Genomic DNA, 25,383 nt, shown 5'->3' with positions numbered 1-25,383 from the left:
CATCTTCAGCCCCCCACCACAGCTCACTAGGACCCAGTTGCTCACCTCGGCAGCCCTTGATGGAAAAGCCAAAGAAACCCAGGTGGCATCTGTCACAGGCTTGGCCTGTGACGCCGGGTCGGCAGGGGCACTGGCCCGTCTTGGGGTGGCACTTGTTCTCTAAGGAGCCGAGAGGGTGACATTTGCAGCTGCAACAAGAAGCAAGTATGCTATGAACATATACAGGGGGAGGTAATCCCCCTCAGGAACAGTCATAGGGGAGGGGAATAAGGGGAAAATGGGAGGGAGGGAAGAATGGGAGGATACAAGGGATGGGATAACCATTGAGATGTAAACAAGAACAAATTAATAAAGGAGAAAAAAAAAAGAAGCAAGTATGAGGGTTGATCAGGCCACCCCTTAACTTGTGCTCCCTTTAATAGGAACACAAATCACACAGGACACAGCGGGGGCCAACACCATGGGCACAGATCTGCAGATCTGGTAAGCCACTGTGAAATCCACACACTTAAAGGCCCCGAGGAGCCGCACAAGGAAGACAATTCATTTCCTTCAGCCTTCCTTCCCCTGGAGTCTCCCTCTGAAGTCAAGACATGTGTCTCAGGTGCTGCTGTGGTCAAAAGGTCACTCAGTGATAGGTGTCACTGAGAAGAGAATCAGGCTAAATTAGCCACCTTCCCACCTGGCCAGCCCTTGGCCCGTTCTTGGCCTGCCTCCTGGGCTGGCAGTCATGAGTCTGATACCAAGAGACTGAGCTTTTGTGCCCTCTGGTGAAGGGCACAGTGTAGCTGGAACTGGGCCAGAGATGGCGCATTCCAGGCCAGACCCGTCCCTGAGGCTCCACCATGCCCTACTCCCCCTGGCAAGACACCCAGGGCACTCCCAGCCTCACCCCTTACCTCTGGCAGCCCCTCCCGGACTGGAGGTCATAGAAGCCAGGGCTGCAGCGGCTGCAGTCCCTGCCGGTGACATGGGGCAGGCAGGCACACTGGCCGGTCACTGGGTTGCAGGGCGTCTTCTCACTGACTGAGCCCCTCGGGTCACAGCTGCAGGCTGGGAGTGACACAAAGGGCATTGGAATCATCCACTTAAATTTTAGGGGTACATGCAGAAGCTGAGAAGCCAAAGGAACCCCAGAGATCACTGTTACTCAGGGCAGGTTCCTGAGACCCTCCTGGGAAAGGCTCGTGAGACAAGTTCAAGGCTCAGCCCATTTGCTATGCCCTTAGTGAGCCAGCCCAGAAGAGTGGGGCTGTTGACCGTCCCCTGAGTCTGCCTCAAGCCTTCAGGCTGGAGAGAGGGCCAGAGATGTAGTTGCTGAGCACAGGCAGAGCCAGGCAGCCGTATCTGGAACCACTTCTCCCCTCCCAGGAACCACAGCGCAGCATCCTTCTTGATCCCCGCGTGGGGTTCCCTGCAGGACCTCCACACAGCAGGACAGTGAGGTGTGGGTGTGGGCGGAGCCATGTGAGGAAGAGCTGAGGGCATTGAGGGGTGAAAGCTGAGTGGCTGATGCAGGAACCCAGGAGCCTGACTCACGCAGACACGGGCTGTGGTCCTCCGATAGGTAAGGGTTGAGTGCAACCCAGGCAGGAGCGGGAGGAACAGATGAGGGAGAGCCTTGGCCTCACATCCCTGCCTCAACCTCATGCGCTAACTGCCGAGATGAGAAACTGTTGAATTATCGATGGAGGGCGAAAGCGTGGGATCAGAGCTTATGAGATCTCAGGGCTGAAAGAGTCCTCGGGGGGGAAGAACAAATCCCAGTGCTTTTTAGAGAAGAGAGAAGGCAAGAGACCTGCCTAAGGCTGCCCAGCCGAGCAGAGGGGCCAGCTGGTGTGGTAGCTTTCTCAGCTATCCTGTCTGGGTCCTGAATGAGGCGTGAGGACAGTGGCTCCCATGCCTTTAGCCCCATGAGGCTGGGATTTAGATACTTACATGCACATTTCTCCGCAGGCCTTGTGGCCAAGGCGTTCCCATAGAACCCCTCCTGACAGTGCTCGCAGTGGGCCCCTGTTGTGTTGTACAGGCAGCGCAAGCAGCGGCCAGAATGAGGCTCACAGTTGCCCACGGCATTGAGATCCACGTTCCCGCTGCACTGGCACTGGCGGCATGGCAGGGGAGCTCCCGAAAGTCCTAGAGGATCCCCAAAAAAGCCATCTTCGCAGACCTCACAGCGTCGTCCTGTGTATGGAAGGGGCAGGTTTGAGGCGCTGGCCAGCTGCACTCACAAGCATACTGTATTAGCTATCACGCCTCTGCTTGAGGCTGAGCGGAGGTCGGGGGATAAGGGGGTGACATGTCGGGTGGGGGTCTCTGGCTCAAGCTGGCCTGCACTTAGGTCCTAGAGCCACTGCCCGCTGGCAGTGTGGCCCCAGGCAAGCCATAGTGCCTCCTTGATTCCCCACCTCTGTAGTAAGGACAGTTCGGTAGCTGCCCCAAAGCACTGCGGAGAGGTCCCAGTAGGGCTATCTGTACAAAGCACTGCCTGCTGGGTGCTCAGCAGTAGCAGGTACCACAGGGTGCACCTTCATCAGCATCTTCACTAGCATCTCAAGCATCTTAGGAAAACTTGGACACCAGCTCAGATGTCCAGACAAGCTGCATGCTACCCTCTCCCAAGGCCCCAGGAGGTGATGTGGGTAAAGATGCTGGCAGAAAACCCTGATCTGTAAGCCACCCCAAGCCCTCTCCCAGTGGTTCCCTCTGGGAACGCCAACTGCTCCCCTGTATGTCCTCTCGCAGGAATGACACACCCACCAGCTCTCACTGCTCCTTGAAAGAGTCCGTCCACCCTGTCCAGGGGCTACTGGAGGACCAGAGGCTGCTTTCAGAATCTGCCCCAGGGAGCAGGGCACTCCTTAAGACCATTCAATGCAGCCAGGTGTGGTGGCGCACGCCTATAATCCCAGCACTCGGGAGGCAGAGGCAGGTGGGTCGCTGTGAGTTCGAGGCCAGCCTGGTCTACAAAGTGAGTCCAGGACAGCCAAGGCTACACAGAGAGACCTTGTCTTGAAAAACCAAACCAAACCAAACCAACCAAACCAGCTGAAGACCATTCAGTGCAGACACAAATCCCATATGAAGCCGGATGCTAAGTGGCACAGAAGGACAACACACACTTCTACCTGATAGAGACTCCAAAGAGTCAAATTCAGAGACATAGTGGGGGTGGGGGACAGGGAGCATTACACAACAGTTCAGTGGCCGCAGGGCTCACTGGAAAGGATGGTGGCAGGAAAGAGCAGACGATGCCAGGGCCCCTTAGGCCAATGAATCACATGCTTAAAATGATGGTCAAGGAGGGCAGTTTTATGATAGAGGTTTTATTATAATACAAAATTAATGATGTAATATTCCAATAGCCATTTAATTGTCCACTTTAAGTGGGTGACTTTGTGGGCCATGCAGACATCGCAAACGTGATTAAATGCACCTCTGAGGATAGCGGGAGCCCTACAGCAGGAAGAGGGAGAAAGGGAGGACAGGACCTGGGCGTGGGGGCTCTGATTTCCTTGTTACCTAATAGACATTCACAAAAACTGAAAGCTGGAAAGCTGTGTGTGTGTCTGTGTGTGTGTGTACATAGGCTCATGTGTGCATATTATACATGGGTGTACGCACACATGTTATGTGCCTGAAGGCCAGAGGTTGAGCTTGGATGTCATCCTCAACCTCCACCTTATGTTTTGAGAAGACAGGGTCTCTCAGTTAACCTGAACCCCACTGCTTCTGCTGAAGTGGCCCGTCAGCAAGCTCCCAAGATCTCCCTGTCTGCCTGCCCAGCGCTGAGCATATAGAGGCGAGGCGTGGCCATCACACTTGGCCTTTTTCTACACATCTGCCGAGCCTCAGCTCACTAGGCTTATTCAACATCTCTCTACGAGCTGAGCCTTCCTTTGAAATCAGAAAACCAGCCAGGTGTGGTGGCACACACCTTTAATCCCAGCCCTCGGGAGGCAGAGGCAGGCGGATCACTGTGAGTTCGAGGCCAGCCTAGTCTACAAAGCGAGTCCAGGACAGCCAAGGCTAACACAGAGAGACCCTGTCTCAAAAAAAAAAAAAAAAAAAGAAAAAAGAAAAAAGAAAACCTCTGCGTTGAGGTTTTCCACTTTTGCAGTGAGGACCTCAGTCTCTGGCTTCATCCTAAGCCATGAGTCTAGCTTTAAGGGCCATACACAGGTTCAGTTATAAATGATCAAGGCCCAGGTCTGCAGAAACTCTCAGCATACTGAGGCCTTGACATGGCCCCTCTGTTCTCAGAAGTCATGCTTGCCATCTCTAGGGCGAGGCTCTCTCCCACCCATCATACCCAAACCCAGATGCCCCCCCTCCCCACGCAGAGAGCCAGGGATGGATCAGGGCAACAAGCTTGGTCTTTCTAGGGAACAGAGCACAAGCCACTCACCTCTCTGACCAGGGGGGCAGTGCGTGCACACCACCTCTCCACTCTCTGGGATGGTCGTGCAGGCTGATCGGCCAGGGCACGGACAGGGTTGGCAGTCGTCAGCGTGGCCTAAGAAGGCATTACCATAGAAACCCGGCATGCAGCGCTCGCAGGAAGGACCCTCGGTGTGGTGGCCACACAGGCAGATCCCTAAGGAGCAAGGGAAACACCTGTCTGCCACCTCATCCCAACCTCCCAGAGCAGCGGTTCTCAACCTTCCTGATGCTGACACCCTTTAAATACAGTTCTGCGTGCCGTGGTGAGCCCCAGCCATAAAACTCATGACTGCGATTTTGCTACTGTTATGAGTCACAGTGTAAATATTTTTCGAGATAGAGGTTTGCCGAAGAGGTTGGGAACCACACCCTGAACAGTGAGTATTCTGTTGGAGGGGCCACGAGCCACAGTCTGGTAGTGAGTCCCTGAGGTGGAGGCAGCAGGGTCTGGGGGTAAATCACCCAGGCGAGCAGTCCTACCCGGGTTCACATCCACCCAGCGGTGCGTGTCATCTGGCTGGTGTGTGAGCTGGGAAAACCACCTAACCCGCCTGCCCTTCGGTGCGACTCTGCCACCTACTGGCCGTGTGGCCACCCTGCACCTCAAATCCCTGCCTTGGAGGATAGGATGGTAATAGAAGCCACGCGGCAGATGTGCCCGAGGGAATCAAGGGTGGAGTGGTAGAGCGAGGAAGGAAGCTTGGACACTGCTTCGCTATTTGTGCCTCAGACCTCTCCCAGCCGATGGAGAGCGCAGCAACCCTGGCTCCTTTCCCTGCTCCTGAGTCCTCTTCACCTCGAGGGACCCACCCAAAGGGAGGGCCTCGCTCAGGAGTCCACCCTGCGAGGCTCACTCTGTGCAGGGGCTACGCGGACGTGTAGGCTATCCAGATGCGAACTCGGTTCTGCCTCCTGGTACTGGAAGACGGAGGACATCGCAGACCCCGCCCCCACCCTCACCCCGCCCCCCAGTCCGTCAGTCTAGTAGCCACTGGCGTCTGCTCAGAGCCTGGGGTGCTTTGAGGGGATGGCTCACCACGAGGGACAGAATGTCAAGATCACCCCTACGGGAGGCCACCAGCAGTGTCCAGCCAGGGCTGTGAGGAGAATGAAAGGGAACAAGTTCCCTGGATAAACAGAGCCGGGAAGGGCTCCCGCCTCAGCCCACCCGCTCAGGCCTGCAGCGGTTTTACAAATGAAGGCTTATAGGGAGCAGAAAGTTGTGGCAAAGCCAAGGGCTCGGTGGGGTTGAAGAATCAGTTCCATCTCCTGAGAAGTTCTGTTTCCTCAATAGGAGCTGCAGGAAGCATTTTGTGGGAAAGGGTTCCAAGACCTTATCTAGGCTCAATTGGTGATGTCTGCCAGGCACACGACAGGTGGATGACACCCTGACTATCAGAGACCTCGTGTGTTCTGTGTGTTCTGGGGAAGGCAGCAGGGAGAAAGGCCGGTGTTACAGGGTTGGGGCAGCCTGTGCCTGTCACCTAGTGCCTCCTGGTCATGTGACCCCACCCTCACCCCCCACCCCCCAACCCCTGCCAGTGAGGTTTAGACTCCTCTGTAGGTGTGGAAAACAGCTCTATAGAATGACATCCCCATCCCAAGGTGGTAGTTCTGTCACCTACTGGTCATGAGGTCACCCCACACCTTAGGTCCTTGTCTTGGAGAATGGGACAGTACCAATGGGATGAGTGCAGGGGTCAAGGATGTGGTGCCAACACCAGGGAGGAAGGGGACAACACTATTTTATCACTTCCTAAACCTGCCTCTCTCAGGAAAACACCCCACCGCTCCCCTGGTCAGCTACCTCTGAGCTTTGACGCAAAGCAAGGCTCTGTTTAAAAAAAAGAAAGTGTGGACAATTCCTGACCTTCACACGATCTTGTCTCCATGGCCTGGGCTGTGTGTACATGATCACTGTCTGTACTGTATAGATGGGGGTTCAGGGAAGGGAGGTGGCTTTCCCAAGGCCATAGCCATGTAGCTGTGAGGCTGGTAGTTGGTGGCTCCTGGTTGACACCATGGGCAGCTGTCACCTGTATGACTCTCTGAATGTCTTCCCTCTGTCTGGGCTGATAATCCCTCCGCCTTTTCTCATAGCACCTTGCTAGGTAGCAAGGCTCTAGAGGAGTCCCTCCTCGGGCCTGAGGAGTTGGGGGGGGGTGCAGCAGTGGGCAGACACCCACAAAGTGGCTGGCTGAAGGCCTCCACAGATGCACACAGTCCCTGGCTCCGAGGTTCCAGTCAGAACTTTCGTCTCCAATAGGAGAAACCCAGGGGCAGGGCAGGGACAGACCAGTACCTGTGTCCCCCAAGGGCCATCAGTGAGGGCCAGTGCTCATCTCACTGTGCCTGCATAGCTCAGGTAGCCTTGGAATGGGGTTCTGGGGACTTACCTGTGTTGGGGTCACAGGTGCCGTGCTGGTTGCAAGTGCAGGGAATGCAGTTGGTATAGGGACTCCCATGAGGTGCCTCTCTTTTGTATCCCAGAGCACAGAATTCACAGAACTGGCCTATGTATCCCCGGGGACACAAGCAGGTCTCCACCCAAGAGGCTGGTGGGGCAAGCCCTCGCTGGGGCCGGGCCGATGTGAGCTGGACTTCACACAGGAGCACTTGGCCTGCAGAATGAGAAGAGAAGGTGGGGGGGGGGGAAGAGAGGGGGTGCTACATGCATGGCCACCCAACACCTCCTGAGCACCTATAAGACAGACCCGTGCAGCCGTGAGTCAGCTGTTCTTTGTTTGTTTGTTCTTTTGAGATGGACTGGAGGGGGCGGAGCTCAGGGGTGGCACGTGCACTTAGCATGTGCGAAGTCTTGGCTTAGGTCCCCGAGGCAGGGGCCGACAGAAAGAGATGCAAGAGGTCCATGCTTGGAGCCAGCGGGATGGCTCAGCAGGTTAAGATGCCAAGCTGCCAAGCACGACGACGCGAGTTCAGTTCTCAGGGTCCCATGAGTTGTCACCTGACCTGCACACATGCCACCTGACATGAAGTAATGTGTGCACATAAACGTACATGTATACAAACAAATAAATATCTTTACGTCCTTAAAATTTGCTGGGCGTGGGCTGGAGAGATGGCTCAGAGGTTAAGAGCAGTGACTGCTCTTCCAGAGATCCTGAGTTCAATTCCCAGCAACCACGTGGTGACTCACAACCATCTGTAATGTGATCTCATCATGCCCTCTTCTGGCCTGCAGGGGTACAAGCAGATAGACCACTGTATACATAATAAATAAATCTTTAAAAAAATTTTTTCTGGGTGCAGTGGCACATGAGTTTAATATTCCCTAAGTTCCAAAGCCAGCCTGATCTACATAGCAAGCTCCAGCTGGGCGTGGTGGTGCATGCATTTGGAAGGCAGAGGCAGGCAGATTGCTTTGAGTTCAAGGTCAGCCTGGTCTACAGAATGAGTCCAGGATAGTCAAGGCTAAACAGAGAAACCCTGTCTCAAAAATAAAAAATAAAAAAAAAAAAAGGAAAAAAAAAAAGAAAGAAAGAAAGAAAAAGAAAAAGAAAGAGAAAAGAAATACATAGCAAATTCCAGACTAGATAGGTTACATAGTGAGGCTCCTTCAATTCCAGCCCTTGGGAGTCAGAGGTAGGAAGATTAGGAGTTCAAGACCAGGGAGACCCTGTCTTAAAAGCAACTGGGGGAATTTAGAATCCCGCATCAGGCTACGGTGTGGCTGAGGTGCAATGCCACTATTGCCCAGCAGGGGGAACAAGCGCCCACAGAAAGATGCGGCAGAGGGATTCTGTCAAGGATCGTGGACCTGCTCCCTAGAGTTGTCCTCCCTCGGGATTCTTTGTTCCCTGCAGCACAGCCCCTGCCTCTAGCCTCAGACACACCTCTGCTGCCTTGCGCAAGTGCCTTGATTTCTCAGTCTCTGAGGACTCCACAGACAGGCAGGGCCAGGACCCCTGTTCTTAGGGGGCATGTTATCATACTGACCAGAACGGCCCCCGCCTTGGCCACTGGTCCAGATGTGCAGAGCAGTCAGATTGGCAAGCAGGCGCTGGAAGTGGAAGGCGGGCAGCGGGGGCTCTGCCTCCTCAGAGGTCTCCTGCAGCCTGTAAGGGACAGGAAGTCAGCGGGACAGGTGGCACCAAGAGCCTGGGTTCCTCAGGAAGCTCCCAGTGTGCCTACCCACTGCACGCCCATCTCTCAGGACAGGGAGGCCACTTACAGGAACGAGAGCTGAACTTGTCCTGGCTGCCTGGTGTCCTGAGGGCTGGGTGGACTGGAGGGCCTCAGAGCCACAGCCAAACCTGCCCCCTCCAGTCTCAGCAGCATAGGAGGTGGGGAGCCCCCAGGGGGGACTTGGAGGGTCAGTGTGACTGGCTGTCCATAGCTGAGTCTCTGGTCTCCCAGGAACTTGTCTGAAGATAAGAGGGGGAGGCTTTGGTATCTCCATACGCTTAACTTGATCCTAGCATCTGTATCCATGGCAACAATCAAGCATCCAAACAATGTGTGTCTGCAGCGGATAGAAAAGCCAAGGCCAGAGCCGGGCGTGGTGGCGCACGCCTTTAATCCCAGCACTTGGGAGGCAGAGGCAGGTGGATACCTGTGAGTTCAAGGCCAGCCTGGTCTACAAAGTGAGTCCAGGACAGCCAAGGCTACACAGAGAGACCCTGTCTTGAAAAACCAAAAAAAAAAAAAAAAAAAAGAGAAAAGCCAAGGCCAGAGCTGGGCAGTGGTGGCGCACGCCTTTAATCCCAGCACTTGGGAGGCAGAGGCAGGTGGATCGCCGTGAGTTCAAGGCCAGCCTGGTCTACAAAGTGAGTCCAGGGTAGTCAAGGCTACACAGAGAAACTCTGTGTTGAAAAACCAACCCCTCCCCCCCCCCCGCCTCCAAAAAAAAAAAAGAAAGAAAGAAAGAAAAGAAAAGAAAGAAAGAAAGAAAAGAAAAAAGAAAAGAAAAGAAAACCCAAGGCCAGGGCTGGGGAGATGGCGGTTAAAGCACTTGACTCGAAAGTGAGAGGACCAGAGTCTGGATCCCCAGAGCCCACGTAAAGGCTGTAATTCCAGCCTTAGAAAGTGGAGATAGGGGCTAGAGAGATGGCTCAGCGGTTTAAGAGCACTGACTGCTCTTCCAGAGGTCCAGAGTGTAATTCCCAGCAAGCACATGGTGACTCATAAGCATTTATAACGTGATCTGGTGCCCTGCAAGTGTACATGCAGGCAGAGCACTCATATACATAAACTAAAAATAAATAAATCTTTTTTAAAAAGTAGAGCTAGGAGATCTATAGAGCGAGCTGGCTAGTGTGAGACTGGCTGTATCAGTGAGCTCTGGGTTTGATTGAGACACCCTGCCCCGGTGAACTAGGTGGAAGAGGGGTGGAGAATGATTTCAGACATCCACTTCCGGCTTCCATGTACCCTTGCACCCATATGCACAATTGTACCCATTCACATGCAAACATGCGTCACACACACACACACACACACACACACACACACACACACACACACACACAGTTATGGCATTTTGCTGATTTCACTTATGCGGTGGTCTGACTGAAGAGTCACAGTACCCAAAAGTATCCCCAAGCATAATCCCTAGGGTCTATGCAGAGGCAACTGGACCAGACGAAAAGGATTAAGACTGGAGAGATGGCTCAGAGGTTAGGAGCACTGACTGCTCTTCCGAAGGTCATGAGTTCAATTCCCGGCAACCACATGGTGGTTCACAACCATCTATAATGAGATCTCGTGCCCTCTTCTGCTCTGCTGGCTCATGTGCAGACAGAATACTGTATAAATAATAAATAAATCTTAAAAAAATAAAAAAAGACTGCAGATGGAGTTGGGGGGTGTCGGCCCACTGACCGTGGGATAGGTCTACTGGACTATCCAGTGAGGTCCAAGGGAGTCTCCAGGGAGAAAGGTGGAGGCTGGCTGTGGTTGTAAGAAAGACAACCGTGGGGCTGGAGAGATGATGGCTCAGCGGTTAAGAACATTGTCTACTCTTCCAGAGGACCTGAGTTCACTTCCCAGCACCCACATGGTGGCTCACAACCATCTATGCCCTCTATTGCCCTCTTCTGGTGGGTAGGTGTATATGCAGATGGAGCCCTCGTATGTAAAAATAAGTAAGTAGAGCCAGGCGTGGTGGTGTATGCCTTTAATACCAGCACCCCGGAGGCACAGGCAAGGAGATTGCTGTGAGTTTGGAGGCCAGCTCGGTCTACAAAGAGAGTTCCAGCCATGGCTATTACACAGAGAAACCCTGTCCTGAAAAAAACCAAAGCTCCCAGCACTTGGGAGGCGAGGCAAGTGGATCGCTGTGCGTTCAAGGCCAGCCTTGTGAGTCCAGAACAGCCAAGGCTACACAGAGAAACCCTGTCTTGGGGGCGGGGGGAATAAAGGCAACCGCTCTGAAGGTGGGGGAGGGTATGACTGTTGAAAGGGAGACAATCTCTGCTCCTGAGGCCCCTGAAGGAACACAGCCCCATGACGTCCATCCCATGCTTCGGGTTTCCAAAACACTGAGAGACTAAACGTGTGCATTCTCAGCCACAGAAATCATGGCTGCTTTGCCAGCACCTGTTTGCCTGGCACCCCTAAACTTGTACTGAAATGGGACCCCTTTAGTAAGATGTTAAGAGGTGGGAATTTAGTCTGACAGTAGTGTTCGGGGGCAGAGGACTAGGATGAAAGTGAAATGGCTATGGTGAGGTCCCCATGGTTGAATCCTGCTGGGGGGACTTCATGCAAGGTGCCACCTCAGGACTCTGGGGACAAGAAGGCTACCAGGAGATGTACACTTGACCTTGAAAAGGAACTGTGAGCTGAGGTTAACCTGTCTTTTAGAGCTCGTCACTATGGTACTGTGACGCAGGGACGTGGGTGGTGTGACCAGCAGGGCCTGTCGCCTACCTGGTGCTGAGAGTTCCTCTCCTCCTTGCCAGCCCAGGGGGATCCCACTCTGGTTCCATTGCAGAGGATGCTCTGACACCCCCATGCTTCTGGCCTGCCAGCCACCGGCGGCTCCTAAACATCAAACACAGACTACTCACCCCAACAGCGAGAGGCTTGAAAGCTGGCTTTCAGTGACAAGTCCAGCAGGGCTCTAAAGTTGGGTCCAGACTGGGTTACATGAGACCTTGTCTCCCAAGGTGTGATCATGACCCCACGTCTCGGAAAAGCTCGCGGATGTTTGGCAAGAACCGTACCCACTGAGCCCTCTCCATATTATCTTAGGATTCCGAAGACAAGCCCTGGCTGCATTCGGCTCAGCCACCGGCACACACTGTCCTGCTTTCTGCCTGATGTCCAGCAGAGGGCGCACTGCCTCTGTATCTAGACTTTCCGGACAAGATGCCCAAAGACCATTCTTCAGACTCTAAACTGCCAGGTGTCCGGGGAATGTGGCGGGGCACACCAGCTCCGAGGGATTGCAGAGCTTGGAGCGCCGCCCTTCTTGTTCCAAAGACACAACCATGGCAGCCAGAACAGATCTTAGACAGACCGGGGATGGAGTCTGTACAACGGGAACGAGAACACCTATCTACGAGGATGCTGAGATTGCCTTGCATACATCAGGCGCTTAATACGTAAAGGCTGGGGCTGGAGAGGTGGCTCAGAGGTTAAGAGTGCTGCCTGCTCTTCCGAAGGTCCTGAGTTCAATTCCCAGCAACCACGTGGTGGCTCACAACCATCTATGATGAGATCTGGCTCCCTCTTCTGGTGTATATGTAAGCTAAGCAAAACACTGTGTGTATATGATAAATAAATCCTTTTTAAAATTAAAAAAAAAATCTTTTAAAAAATGTGAAGGCCAAGAGTCTAAATTGGAGCTCAGATATGCTAAGGAGACTAGTTCTCCTGAAGATGAACGGGGGGGGGGGGGGGGGGGGGGGAGCGGGGGGGGGGGAACGGATTACGGGGAGGGGCTGACCTGCAGAGCTCAGGGTACCTGAAGCAACCCAGCCTGAGTAAGCAACACAGCAACGCCACCCTGAGGATAAAGAGCTAGAGTCTGAGCCGGGCGTGGGCATTGTGAATCCCAGCACTTGGGAGGCAGAGGCAGGCAGAACGCTGTGAGTTCAAGGCCAGCCTGTTCTACATGGTGAGTCCAGGACAGCCAAAGCTACACAGAGAAACCCTGTCTTGAACAACCAAAAAAAAAAAAAAAAAAGGGAGCCCAGAGGGAGCAGGCAGGGGCTGGAGGAGTCTCTGCCGCACTCTACTCACCAAGGCTGTGCGGCATAGGGTATCTTTCCAAAGGGGGACATGGTGGAAAGGCTGTCCTTGTCCCCATCCCAGCTTCCAAAGAGAGATTCCCAGCCAAGGTAAGGAACCCCCCACCCTTACCTGGGAGACAACCCTTGAGCACGGCTTACCCTGGCGGAAGTCTGAGAGGACGTGGTGTGCCTGGAACCCGGCAGCGGGCCCACACACCTTGGAGTGGCCGTAACAGAAGCAGCCGCTGCAGCCTGCTGGGTTGTGGGGCTGCAGGTTAAATGTCCCGGGGCGACATCTGTAGGAGAGTCAGGATGCGTCACAGGCCCGAGCCAGGACGAGATGGAAAGGGGACCCGGGTAGATGATTCAGATCATTTTTATTTTTCACATTTTAGAATCACAAGTTACACAGACAGGACAGACAGCCCCAGGCCTTCTTGCTCTGTGTCGCTGCTGCTGACACATGGCTGCAAAGCCAAGAGGCCAGCACCGGCTGTGTCATGGTTTCCTCTTTTCTCACTAACATGTGTCCTTGCTCCAGGACCTGACACTGTCCGTGTCTCCTCTGACTTGTAAACATCTCCTCCTCCTCTCTTGTGATCTTGACACCTTCATTTCTGTGGTTGGTTTGTTTGGCACAGGGTCTCGCTCTGTAGATAAGATAGGCCTGGAATTCACAGAGATCTTTCCGCCTTTGCCTCCTGAGTACTGACACTAAAGGTGTACACTACCACAACACCACAACAGGCTTTGGGTTTTGTTGGTGGTGGTTGGTTGGTTTGGTTTGTTTGGTTGGTTTGGTTTTTGTTTGTTTGGTTTGGTTTGGTTTTTCAAGACAGAGTTTCCTTGTGTATAGCTTTGGCTGTTCTGGAACTCGCTCTGTAGACCAGGCTGGCCTCAAACTCACAGAGATCCATACTGGCATTAAAGGCATGTGCCACCATTACCCAGTGTTTGTTTTTTTTTGGTTTTTTAAAAATGAATTTTTATTTTATTTATTTATTTATTTATTTTTATCTTTTTGATTTTTCAAGACAGGGTTTCTCTGTGTAGCATTGGCTGTCCTGGACTCGCTTTGTAGACTAGGCTAGCCTCAAACTCACAATAATCCGCCTGCCTCTGCCTCCCGAGTGCTGGGATTAAAGGTGTGCGCCACCACGTCTAGCGCTTAAATGCTTTTTTTTTTTTTTTTTTTTTTTTGCTTAAGTGAATTTTTAAATAAAAAATATGTATGGGTGTTTTGCCTGCATGCATGTTTGTGTATCATGCATATGTCTGGTGCCTGCAGGGTCCATGGATGGTTTTGAATTCCCTGGAACTAGAGTTGCAGAAGGTTGTAAGCCACTATGTGGGTGCTGGGAATTGAACCCGGGTCCTCTGGAAAAGAAGCAAGAGCTTTTAACTGCTGAGCCATCCTCTCAGCCTCTTGACTTTTGTTTGTTTGTTTTTGTTTTTGTGGCAGGGTCTTATGTTATGTTCTGGCCTGGCCTTGTGCTCCTGACAATCCTCCTGTCTTAGCTCCCTAGTGACATCAGCAGTGGCTTAAGTACTAAGTTTAGTCATTAGAAGTGGGACACTGACGCCAGGCGTGGTGGCACACGCCTGTAATTCCAGCACTCGGGAGGCAGAGGCAGGCAGATCGCTGTGAGTTCAAGGCTGTCCTGGTCTACAAAGTGAGTCCAGGACAGCCAAGGTTACACAGAGAGGCCCTGTCTCCAAAAAAAATAAAAAAGGAAGTGGGACACTGGCCAGGCCTGGTGGTGCATACCAGTAACCCCGGTAATTAGGAGGTGAAGGTAGAGAGGACAGGAATTCAGGGTCATTTTCTGCTACATAGTGAGTTTCAGGTTAGCTTGGCCTACCTGAGGACCAGGTGTGGTAGCACAGCACTTAGTCCCAAAACTCAGGAGGCAGAAGCAGGCAGACCTCTAAGTGCTGGGGCAGCCTAGGCTGCACAGTGAGAAACTGTCTCAAAAGCAAACCATAAAACCCCACAAAACATAGCCAGGCTTGGTGGCACACGCTTTTAATCCCAGCACTTGGTAGGCAGAGGCAGGCAGATCCCTGTGAGTTTGAGGCCAGCCTGGTCTACAAAGCGAGTCTAGGATAGCCAGGGCTACACAGAGAGAAACCCTGTCTCAAAAAACAGAAAAAACAAAAACAAAAACAAAAAACAAAAAACAAAAAACCCAGCACCTTCCAAGAGGACAAATATCAAAGAACTTGCTTGGAACACACTTGAAAACCACCACTGTAGTTAGTAACTATTTCCAGGGCTATATCTTTTTTTGTTGTTTGTTTGTTTTGTTTTGTATTTTTCTTTCCGAGACAGGGTTTCTCTGTGCAGCCTTGGCTGTCCTAGACTCACTTTGTAGACCAGGCTGGCCTTGAACTCACAGCAATCCACCTGCCTCTGCCTCCTGAGTGCTGGGATTAAAGGTGTGCACCACCACGTCTGGCCACCCTTCTTTATCATTTAGAATTCTGAAGATTTGCCCCACTGTCCTTATCTGTTTATTTGTCCAATCATCTAATTTGTACTATGGGTAGCTGCTCCATTCTTAGGGTTATAAAGCAATCGCGTCGTTATTAATTTTGTTATTCAAATTGTTCCAGCTTTCGGATTTGCTGCAGATGGCTCCTGTATCCCTTTCACACAGGCCAGGGATGACTCTTAGCTCAGTTGGTAGGGGCTCCCTGGAGCAAAGCATGGAGAAGGTTCTGAGGTTAAGATTGTTGTGTTCCGGGCTGGAGAGATGGCTCAGAGGTTAAGAGCACTGGCTGCACTTCCAAGGGTCCTGAGTTCATTTCCCACAACCACATGGTGGCTCACAACCATCTATACTGCGATCTGGTGCCCTCTTCTGGCCTGCAGGTGTACATGCATGTGAAACATGGTATAAAATAAATAAATCTTTAAAAAAAAAAAAAAGAAAAGAAAAAGAAAAAAAAAAGATTGTTGTGTTCCATTAGTGATGTCTGCCGTGGGTGTGAGATGGGAGGGCTGTGACGGTTCTCCATTAGTGATGTCTGCCGTGGGTGTCAGGCAGAAGAGCTGAAATATGATACCAGGGATTTGCTGCCTGAATTAGACAAGCTCTTCCTATCTTTCTAGAGCTTTCTTTTCAGGATTCTGATCTTGAAGCAATGATGCATTTTTCCTCAGCTAAGAAAAAAACTCAGCAGTTTTTTGGGTGTTGGGTCAAAATATAAGCAACGCCTATGAGGCCTGTGGGTAGTTTCCTGGGTAGCAGGCCCCCGGAGAAAGGATGTGGGTGACAGACCTGCCCAAGTCTCTGAGGACCCTGTCCTGCCACTCCCCTTACTACACAGATTTGTTGCCTTACCAGAAACTTCTGGTAGCTCCATGTAGACCGGCACACCCACCTGTCGCATAGGCTGCCTTCTACATTCTCCTTGCACGGGCAGTTCCCACTGCGGGGGTCACAGGTGCCCAAGCTGCCGGCGACATTGCAGGTACAGGGTCTGCCAAAGAAACAGAGAAAACACATGTCCATTGCCCAACTCCGTGGTGGGGTACCCTGTGCATAGGAAGAGGGGATAGGATTCCCAAAAGACTGTCCCTGGCTTCCCCGGTCCCACTTTAGCAGGAAGTGCCCTACCTACCCATGCAATGATGACGTCCCTGCCCCGCCCCACCCCTCCCATTGGTGCATCCACCCACCCCCCACTCGTGTTATCACTTGCCATCTGCCCACCGTCCACTTATGTACTCACTCCTCCATGGGTGCATTTACCCATCCATCACCCCTGCGCTTGCTGTCCCTCCCACCCTGTGGTCCCTCCATCCCTCCATCACCCACACCTCATCTGCTAAGGCTTAGTTCCCGTCCTCACGGATCCCAGAGTCCAGTGAGGACAGACAGGTAGAAAGGCAGGACCCGGGGGTGTGGTGGCGCGCGCCTTTAATCCCAGCTCTCGGGAGGCAGAGGCAGGCAGAGGCAGGCTGATCACTGTGAGTTCGAGGCCAGCCTGGTCTACAAAGTGAGTCCAGGACAGCCAAGGCTACACAGAGAAACCCTGTCTCAAAAAGAAAACAACAACAACAACCAAAAAAAAAAAAAAAAAAAAAAAAAAGAAAGAAAAAAGAAAGAAAAGAAAAGAGAAAGGCAGGCCCCACCCTGCTGTGAAGGTGGTGGATGGACAGAGCTGAGGCAGCACTAGGGAGCTGTGTCTGGCCCAGCCTTGGAGAATGGGAGGGAACGAAGGGCAGAGGCTTCTCGAGGGGACGGTGCCTCTGCCGAGGACCACAGAATGGGTAGCTGTGTGTGACACAGGCTGAGGAGGCACTTCTGGGAGAAGGGACTTTGTGCCACCACATCTACTCAACAAGCTCTCCTGCCTCTCAAATGTGTGGGGATGTGGGGGTTACTCATCAAAGGCAAGTTTATTTATTTGGGTTTTCCCCCCCTTGTGTGTGTGGAGGTCATAGGTTAAAGATAGGTTTCTTGTATTCCACTTTTTTTTTTTCTTTCTCCTCTGTGGAGCCCTAGCTGTCTTGGAACTCGGTCTGTAGCCTAGGCTGGCCTCGAACTCAGAGTTCCGCCTGCCTCTGCCTCCTGAGTCCTGGGATGGCAGGCTTGCGCCACGGCTCCGAGCTTTTATTCTTATCTTTTGAGGCAGTGTTTCTCACTGAACGTGGAGCCTACCGATTTGGCGAGGCTGGTTGGCCAGCAAGCTCCTGCGACCCGCTTGTCTTTGCTAGCTTGCCAGCCCTCGGCCCTGGAGTCGCAGATGCGCACTGCTACACTTGGCTTTTGTGATCTTTACATGGTTCCTGGGGAGCTGAGCTCACAGCCTCACACTTGCACAGCAAACACTTTGACAACTGAGCTATCTCCTCAGCCTTGACAAGCCCATTTAAAAGTGCTTCCAGGGGACAGTAGAAAATGTGTCTAGCATGCATGAAGTCCTGAGTTCAATCCCCAGCGCCACATAAAACTGGCCATGGTAGTGCACAGTTTAATTCCTGCAGGAGGTCGTCCATTGCTGTGTGGTGATTTTGAGGCCAGTCCTAGGCTCTATAAGACTACGCTTTTGAATTTGTCTGCAGTATTGTTCACTGTGGAGTCCACCATAAACTACGGGTAACTAAATGTGTCTGGCCCCCTCTCCTAAGATCCAGCCTGTGGTAGATTGCTGGTCTCTCTCCTCAGGACCAGGTGCCATGCGCTCCAAACACAAATATAATGGCTGGCTCCCTGCCCAGCTTCCACCTGGCCCTCTGCCATGAGGACCGGCCCTCATCCCTTCCTCCTCCTCAATCTTCTGTCGCCTCAGATGTGGGCTCTGGAATCTGCCTGTCCCTTTCACCCTTCTGCAGGGCCAGCCCGGCTCCTGCCTCTGACATAGACATCTGCCCTGGCCTCTCTCTCTTCTCACAGCTCCCACAAGGCCCTCTCTGCACCAGGCCCTTCTTTCTTCCAGACCCGAGCCTCACCTGGTCCTTGTCTCAGCTTTGGCTGTACTCCCCACCTGGAGCATCTCTGTGTCCCTTACTCATCGGGCCTCAGATTCAACCTGGGGTTCTGTTCCTCTCACAACAAATGGGGCTCCCAGGGCTCCCCTATCCCCCACCCAAACGGGCTGGTTAGTCCTTCCTGTGTCTCCAGCTCTATAAGACTGGGGCCCGATAGCTACAGGGTAAGAAATGTTAGGCAGAGATGTAAAGGAGAGGACAGCTGGGCTTCTGGTCCTTCTGTGTCTTATGTGTCACAAACACACATCGAGGTTAACACAGACCAACTGACCCCACACACTCACCTGCAGCCACCCTCACTGAGCGAGTGGAACCCAGGCAGGCAGCGGTCACATTTCCAACCCGTCACTGTGGGCCTGCAGGCACAGGTGCCCGAGCTGTCACACTGGAGACTCAGGGAGCCTGGAGAGGAGGGACACAGGGCAGTGGGAGGTAGCAGGAGCCGAGGGTAGGCGCCCGAGGAAGGGTGGAGCTGGAACCACTCACCTGCTGGGTGGCAGTCACAGGGTTGGCATGGGGTCCTTGTGCCCCATCTATAATAGTTCCTCTCACAGTGCTCACAGTGCGGCCCGGCTGTGTGGTCGCGGCAGTGATGACAGTGCCCGCCGTGGCCCGTGCTCCGAAAGAGCTCTTTGTCAAATGTGCACTCCTCAGAGTGGCCGCTACAGTTGCAGGCTGTGAGAGACGGGGACAGAGGTGTGTGTGTGTGTGTGTGTGTGTGTGTGTGTGTGTGTGTGTGTGACCTGCTCTGCCGGGGCTGGGGTGCTGTGCTCTCCGGAGCAGGTGTCTCCGGAGCAGGTAACCTTTCTTTTCTTATAGTACTTTTGTCAGGCATTTTGTCATAGCAACGAGAAGAGTGACTAACACGAAAGGCCAGAGTCCTGGACGGCACTCAGGCTCAGCTTGACAAAGCACACAGAGCTCAGCCATCTGAGACTCCTGAACAGGGTGTTCTTTAGGAGTTAGGTGGGTGGGGCTGCAGAGATAGCTCAGCGGCCCTGGCTGCTTTTCCAAGAGGACCTGGGTTCAATTCCCAGAACCCACATGGCAGCTCACACCTGTCTGTAACTCAAGGTCAACAAAATACCAAATGCAAATGAAATAAAAAATAAGTAAAGCATTAAAGTAAAAGAACTAAGTGGACTCCATTAATAAACACTCTAAGCCGGGCGTGGTGGCGCACACTTTTCATCCCAGCACTCGGGAGGCAGAGGCAGGCAGATTGCTGTGAGTTCGAGGCCAGCCTGGTCTACAAAGTGAGTCCAGGCCAGCCAAGGCTACACAGAGAAACCCTGTCTCGAAAAAAAACCCAAAAATAAATAAATAAATAAAATGAAATAAAATAAAATAAAAATGCAAATAAACAAACACTCCAAAACAACACTTTCTTGGAAAGAGTCAGAAAGGTGTTAGGAGAGAGGAAGGCGATGGAGGAGGAAGTGTATCCTAGCTGAGAGGAGGCAGTCTGAACAAGAGGAAAGGATTGTCTGTTTGGTGTGTGTTTGTCAAGAGGCTGGCTGTGGGCAACATGCCTTGTGATGGGCAGGGAGGGGATACTGTCAGGTAAGTGGTGTGTGGTGCCAAGGCAACTGGGAGACAGAGGTGCCAGGAGGCTGGGAGCCTGACGCTACAGGGAGGAGGCATAGGGTGTGGTTAGGGGGAGGGGCAGAACTGAATTTGCACTCTCTGCAGACCCTTCACTGCAGGTGGAGGAGGTTGCAGGCACCCAGGGGAGAGGGTTGCAGAGATGTGAAAGGGGAAGAATTGGGGACCCAGAGGCTGCCCAGAGATCAGGCCTGAAACCTCATCTTCCTGGCTGGTGACTGTGAGGACAGACATTTGACCTTGTAGGTAAGGGCATGGTGTGAGGGCAGTCTGGTCCTTAGCATCCCCATCATGTAGAGAGAGGCACAGACTTGGCCCAAGCAGGGAACCAGCAAGTCTTCACTCAGGGAGGCAGGCTAGCAAGCCAAGATGAACTCATTAGGACTGCGCCGACCCCTGGGAGGCTCCTGCAGACGGGATAAAGCTGTCTGCCCAAGGGAAAAGCTGCCTCCTCCCCACCCCAGCTCTGGAAGATCGTGGCCGGAGCCTAGGAGGCCAGCTACAAGGCTATGTGTGGATGGAAGTCTCGAAGCAGAGCGGAGGCCCAGGAAGGGAAAGTGGGATGCTGGAGTGGCTGGTACCCACTTTGGGTAGGCTCCTCTCTCTCTCTGTTGTCCCCGTAGAAGGTTCCAGGGCCCCTGCCTCCCTTCACTAGTGTGTCTTTGAGGTTAAGCAGGCAGAGCCACACCACACACAGCTGGTACATCAAAGGACTCCTGGGGACTGTGGGGGACTGTGGGAGACTGTGGGGGACTGTGGGAAAGACCGGGGTGGGTGGGTCAGAACCCTGTGGGTGGGTGGGGACTGGATTTCATTAGCTACCAGGGTTGGAACAGTTAAAACAAAGGGTTAAGTCGAGTTTGGGGACCTAAGTGCCCTCCTACCACAGGCGCCTCTCTGGGTGGACTTGTCCTGGGATGACTTGTGAGGTGGGCGGCGGCTCAAGTGCTCCCCTCAGCATCTGTTCATCTCTCCTTCAGAGCTGAGGGACCCCACACTGCACACCAGGCCCACCCAGGTTTTGGGGATTGTTTCCCAGCCAGCACTGTTAGCTTCAGGGCCTGCCGCCTGACAGATACTCACGCAGACACTCGTTAGCATCCTCTGCGGTGCCTCGGGCCCACGGGCGGTCCTGGAAGAAGGGTAGACAGCGCTCGCAGTCGACACCCGTGGTGTTGTGCTGGCAGTGGCAAGCCAGCTGACCAGCCTCGTCGGGGCCGCACTCACTGGCGTGACCATTGCATTTGCACCTGAAGAAAGCACCAGGAGGAGGGGGGCACTGAGGGAAGCGAGGGCACCACCCCTGGACTGCAGAGTCCTGCCTGCATAGGTGGGGTTGTGATAAGGAGAGCCCTGGGGTCCCCAAACACTATGTGGAATGATCCTTGCTGTCCCAGTTTGCTTCCTGTTGCTGTGATAAACACTATGACCAAAAGCAACCTGGGGAGGAAGGGGTTTATTTCCTCTGACACACCCATTACAGTCCATTATGAAGGCAGATCAGGGCAGAACTCAAGGCAGGAGCCTGGAGGCAGGAATTGAAGCAGAGGCCAAGGAGGACCGTTGCTTACAGGCTTGCTCCCCATGGGCTCCAGCTTTCTTTCTTTCTTTCTTTCTCTCTTTCTTTCTTTCTTTTGGGTCTTTTGTTTTGTTTTGTTTTGGTTTTGGTTTTTTTTTTTTTTTTTTTGAGACAAAGTTTCTCTATGTAGCCTTGGCTGTCCTGGATTTGTAGATCAGGCTGGCCAGGAACTCAGAGAAATCCACCTCTGCCTCCAGAGTGCTGGGATTAAAGGTGCATGTACCACCACTGCCCAGCATCAGCCTGCTTGCTTCCTTCCTTCCTTCCTTCCTTCCTTCCTTCCTTCTTTTTCTTCTTTTTCTGAGACAGAGTTTCTCTGTTGTAGACCTGGCTGTCTTGGACTCACTTTGTACACCGGGGTGTCCTCAAACTCATAGAGGTCCGCCTGCCTCTGCCTTCTGAGTGCTGGGATTAAAGGCGTGCGCCACCATGCCCAACCAGCCTTCTTTCTTATACAACTCAGGACCCAGAGGTGTCATTGTCCACGGTGGGCTGGATTCTCCCATGTCAATCATTAATGGAGGAAAAATGTCTCAGAGACTGGCCTATATGCCAGTCTGATGGAGATATTTTTTTCAGCTGAGGTTTTCTCTTCCCAAATGACCTTAGCCTGTGTCTTGAAAAAATGCTAACTGACCTGCACACCCGTCCTCACCAGCCTCCTGTGGCCTGCTTTGAGCAGATTGAGAAACTGAGGCCTGGGAGGTTGTCCGTGGCAGCCAGCTAGTAAGCGGCTATCACAGGCGGTCTCTACCTGCGCAGAGTCCCAACTCTTGGGGACTTGGGATTCAGGGGAAGTGGTCACAGGGTCAGTCAGTCCTTACTGGGCTGAGGCTACCTCAGATAATTCTGCAATTGTGTCAAAAAGGGCAAGAAAGAAGTGTCCTATGCAAGGGGGAAGCCTCCATGGGCAGCCCTGGGCCTATATTCCCACGGCACCTACAAGGTCAAGAGGTGTGTGAACTCGGCGAAAACAAGCAAGCGAAGCCAGGTGTGGTGGCGCACGCCTTTGATCCCAGCACTCGGGGAGGCAGAGGCAGGTGAATCTCCGTGAGCTCGAGGCCAGCCTAGTTTACAAAGGGAGTCCGGGACAGTCAAGGCTACACAGAGACATCCTGTCTCGAAAAACAAAAACAAATAAAACAGAACCCCCCAAAACAAAACAAAACAAGACAAAAAACCCAAGCAAGTGCTTTGGAAGGTAAGCAATGTAGGGTGCTGGGTAGACACCGACCTTGTGTGGCCTCCAGCGTCACAGATGATAAAGCAGTCTCAGGACACAACAAGGGCAGACACTAAAGGGCAGGGCTGCAAGCCAGAGCTCATCCTTGCTCCGCCAAGTCCTATCCTCTGTTCCCAGAGGGCCCAGTGCCAAACATAATTTGGGGACACAGGGATATGGTACTATTTGTTCATGAGCTCAGGGTAGGGAGCAGCACCCCACCGCTACCAGTAGGAAAGTCCAACACCAGCCTTGGAAAGTGGTGGCCTGCTCCATCCAGGAGAGGATGCTGTAAGCTCACAAGTTCTTCTGACCCATAGGAAGGCGGGAAGGCGCTGTCCCTTCCTGGGAGTGGCCTTCACAGCCAGCTGTGGGGCCCAGGGTGGTTTGGGTCCCGCAGCTGGGACCCAGATGTGCTCTGGCCTGCAGCCCCTCACTGCAGACACAGCAGCTGGAGGTCATGACCATCTTTGGAGTCTTGCTGGGAGGTTTGACCCAACTTACAGTGTGTGTGTGTGTGTGTGTGTGTGTGTGTGTGTGTGTGTGTGTAGGGGGTGGGGGCTGTCATCTGGAGCTCCTCACTCATGTCCCCTGAGGTCCCTTCACACCTAGTCTTCTATGGAGTAGAAGACATCTCAAAGTGCCAGCTGCTGGGCCCAGGCTCCCAGCTTCCTGTCTCCTTCAGGTTTTGCCCCTCCCTCTGCCCCTCCCCCCCTGTAATCACCCCTTCCCCACCCTGCACTGCTGCACCAAGGTGTGACGAATCATATTGTCCACTTGACAGCATCTAGAATCACCTAAGAGACAGACCTCTGGGTGTGCTCATGAGGGAGTTTCTAGAGAAGGGCTAACTGAGCAGGGAAGACCCAGCCACCCCACTGACTGGGGTCCCGGAGTGGGCATCAACACTTGTCTCTCTCGGCTTCACTTGCTGCCATCACGCCGTCCTGCCATGATGGGCTGGACCCCAAACTGTACTTTGGTGGTCAGGAACAATTCTTTCCTTAAGTTACCTTTGTCAGGCAGTCTGCCACAGGAGAGGTGGGGGGCTGGGGGGTGTGGAGGGGTGGGCAGGTTCTAACAATCAGAGGCTTTCAGCGCCCCCCTCGTCCCGTTCCCCTTCCCACCCCCCTCCCGCCCCCCCCCCCCCAGTGATGGAGGGATGGACGAGCTCTGCCCAAGGCTCTGTCTCTGCCCTTTCTCCAACCTCTCAGCCATCTTGCACTTCAAGCCTAGCTTTCCCAACTCAAGGAGGCTTCTGCCTGGACTGCCCAGTTCCTCCCCATCACTGGTTCTGCAGAGCTGACTCTGAGGCCATCAGTTCTGGGCTGCACTAACGTGCTTATTGAGAGCCACTGGATTCACGCCTGTCTCACCACAGGCCTGGGATAGGAACTCGCTGTCTCTTCTCTTTGCCGGTGGGGATCGCCTGTGGATGCAGAAGGGAGCCAGCAGCAAGGCCTCCAATGCAGGCACCGCAGCAGCAGCAGCTGCCCTGTGGCTCTCAGACCTGAGGGTGAGGCCTCCTCCCTCGACCTCCACCTGGCTCTGTGCCCTGCTTGCAACTTACCTGCCGCCCACAGAGAAGTCGGACACAGCGTAGTAGTAAGACTGGAGCACCCTAGGGTCCTTGAAGATGTCATCTCCAAACGTGTTAAGCCGATCCAGAGATATCAGGAGGTCGGTGCTGGTGACCCACTCCTGGGGAAGGGGACAGGGACGCCATGAGCAAGGGCGTCAGGAAAGTGGGAGTGGTCCTGGGGCACAGGGATGGCTCTGGCTGAGACAAATCTTGAGGACAGGCCAGGAATTAAGAGGCTTGGGTCAGTCTTGGGGCTGGGCCATTTGCTGCCTGTACAACTCAGGTGACAAGGCCCAATGCCCTGGTGCCTCTGTTTTCCCCTCCGTAAAATACAGTTAGGTTAGTGACTCCTCTGAGGGTGTGAGGAAGGTGGTGATGTCAAGCACTGGGTATGGGGCCTGACATCTGCACAGATGTGGTGTGTGTATGTGCATGCGTGCGTGTGTTTGTATGTATATATAGGTTTGTATGTGTGTATGTGTGTGTGTGTATACAGTGGCTGAGGCAGCCCATCTGAAAGCCTGGTGACCTGCCTTCCCTCCCTACTCTGCTTCCTCCTGGTAGCTGCTCACATGAAGAGGACTAGCCCCCCAGAACATGAGCCCCACAAGCTGTAGCCCCTGGGCTCTGCCTGGCACATAGCAGACACTTGATAAATACTTGCTGATCGCGGGCTGGGTGAGCAGCTTCCCCGTGGAAGCGCGTGGTGAGGAAGTGGGGGCCGCACGTGGAGAGTGACATTTCCATCTGCCTGCTGTTATAATCAGAGGCGGCTCTGGCTGAATATTAATCAGCATTTTAATTCAGCCCAGGAGCCCCTGGCTTAGCAATCAGGCCGTCAGGATGGAAAACGAGCTCCTGGCATAGTTGTTCCTCGCCCCAGCAGGACTCGGTCCTGAGAACCCTGTACGGCATTGAGGCTGCGGGTCCCTGTCACTCTCCACGCCACCTGGGGCTGGGATCTGCAAAGGTCACTGCGCTTTCAGGGCTCTGTGGAAGGCAGGTCTGACTGCGAGGTCCGCTTCCCCCCCAACCCTGGTTCTTTTTCTTCTTCTTCTGACAGGGTTGCCCTCATCTCAGCCTGGCCTGACTCACATGCAGCCCGGGATGGCCCTGAACTCCCAATCCTTCCATCTCCGCTTCCCAAGTGCTGGGCTTACACAAGTATGCATCACCACACCCAGTCTGTATGGTGCCGGGGATAGAACCCGTGGCTACTTCCCTGCTAGGCAAGCGCCCTATCCACTGAGCTAT

The 25,383-nt window shown here is 53.4% G+C and overlaps 1 protein-coding gene across 4 annotated transcripts in view; it reads right to left on the bottom strand.

The window, feature by feature from the left end:
* Window positions 1-25,383, bottom strand: part of LAMC3 (laminin subunit gamma 3) — a 75,774-nt gene that overhangs the window by 37,812 nt on the left and 12,579 nt on the right. For 2 of the 4 annotated variants that reach the window (XM_084797539.1, XM_084797541.1), the window contains exons 3-16: window positions 24,118-24,248; window positions 20,830-20,996; window positions 18,628-18,816; window positions 18,426-18,543; window positions 16,029-16,127; window positions 12,801-12,937; window positions 11,335-11,448; window positions 8,636-8,828; window positions 8,401-8,519; window positions 6,840-7,064; window positions 4,409-4,597; window positions 1,939-2,184; window positions 900-1,053; window positions 46-188 (exon numbers count right to left, since the gene is read on the bottom strand). In XM_084797539.1, coding sequence (XP_084653665.1) covers window positions 46-188; window positions 900-1,053; window positions 1,939-2,184; window positions 4,409-4,597; window positions 6,840-7,064; window positions 8,401-8,519; window positions 8,636-8,828; window positions 11,335-11,448; window positions 12,801-12,937; window positions 16,029-16,127; window positions 18,426-18,543; window positions 18,628-18,816; window positions 20,830-20,996; window positions 24,118-24,248 — 2,224 coding nt within the window. The remainder of the gene's footprint in view (window positions 1-45; window positions 189-899; window positions 1,054-1,938; window positions 2,185-4,408; window positions 4,598-6,839; window positions 7,065-8,400; window positions 8,520-8,635; window positions 8,829-11,334; window positions 11,449-12,800; window positions 12,938-16,028; window positions 16,128-18,425; window positions 18,544-18,627; window positions 18,817-20,829; window positions 20,997-24,117; window positions 24,249-25,383) is intronic. The other 2 variants (XM_084797540.1, XM_084797542.1) reach the window with 1 other exon arrangement.

Source organism: Acomys minous (genome assembly GCF_964271855.1).
Source record: "Acomys minous genome assembly, chromosome: 10".
Lineage (NCBI taxonomy): Eukaryota > Metazoa > Chordata > Mammalia > Rodentia > Muridae > Acomys > Acomys minous.
This window is presented reverse-complemented; position numbering and strand designations above follow the sequence as displayed.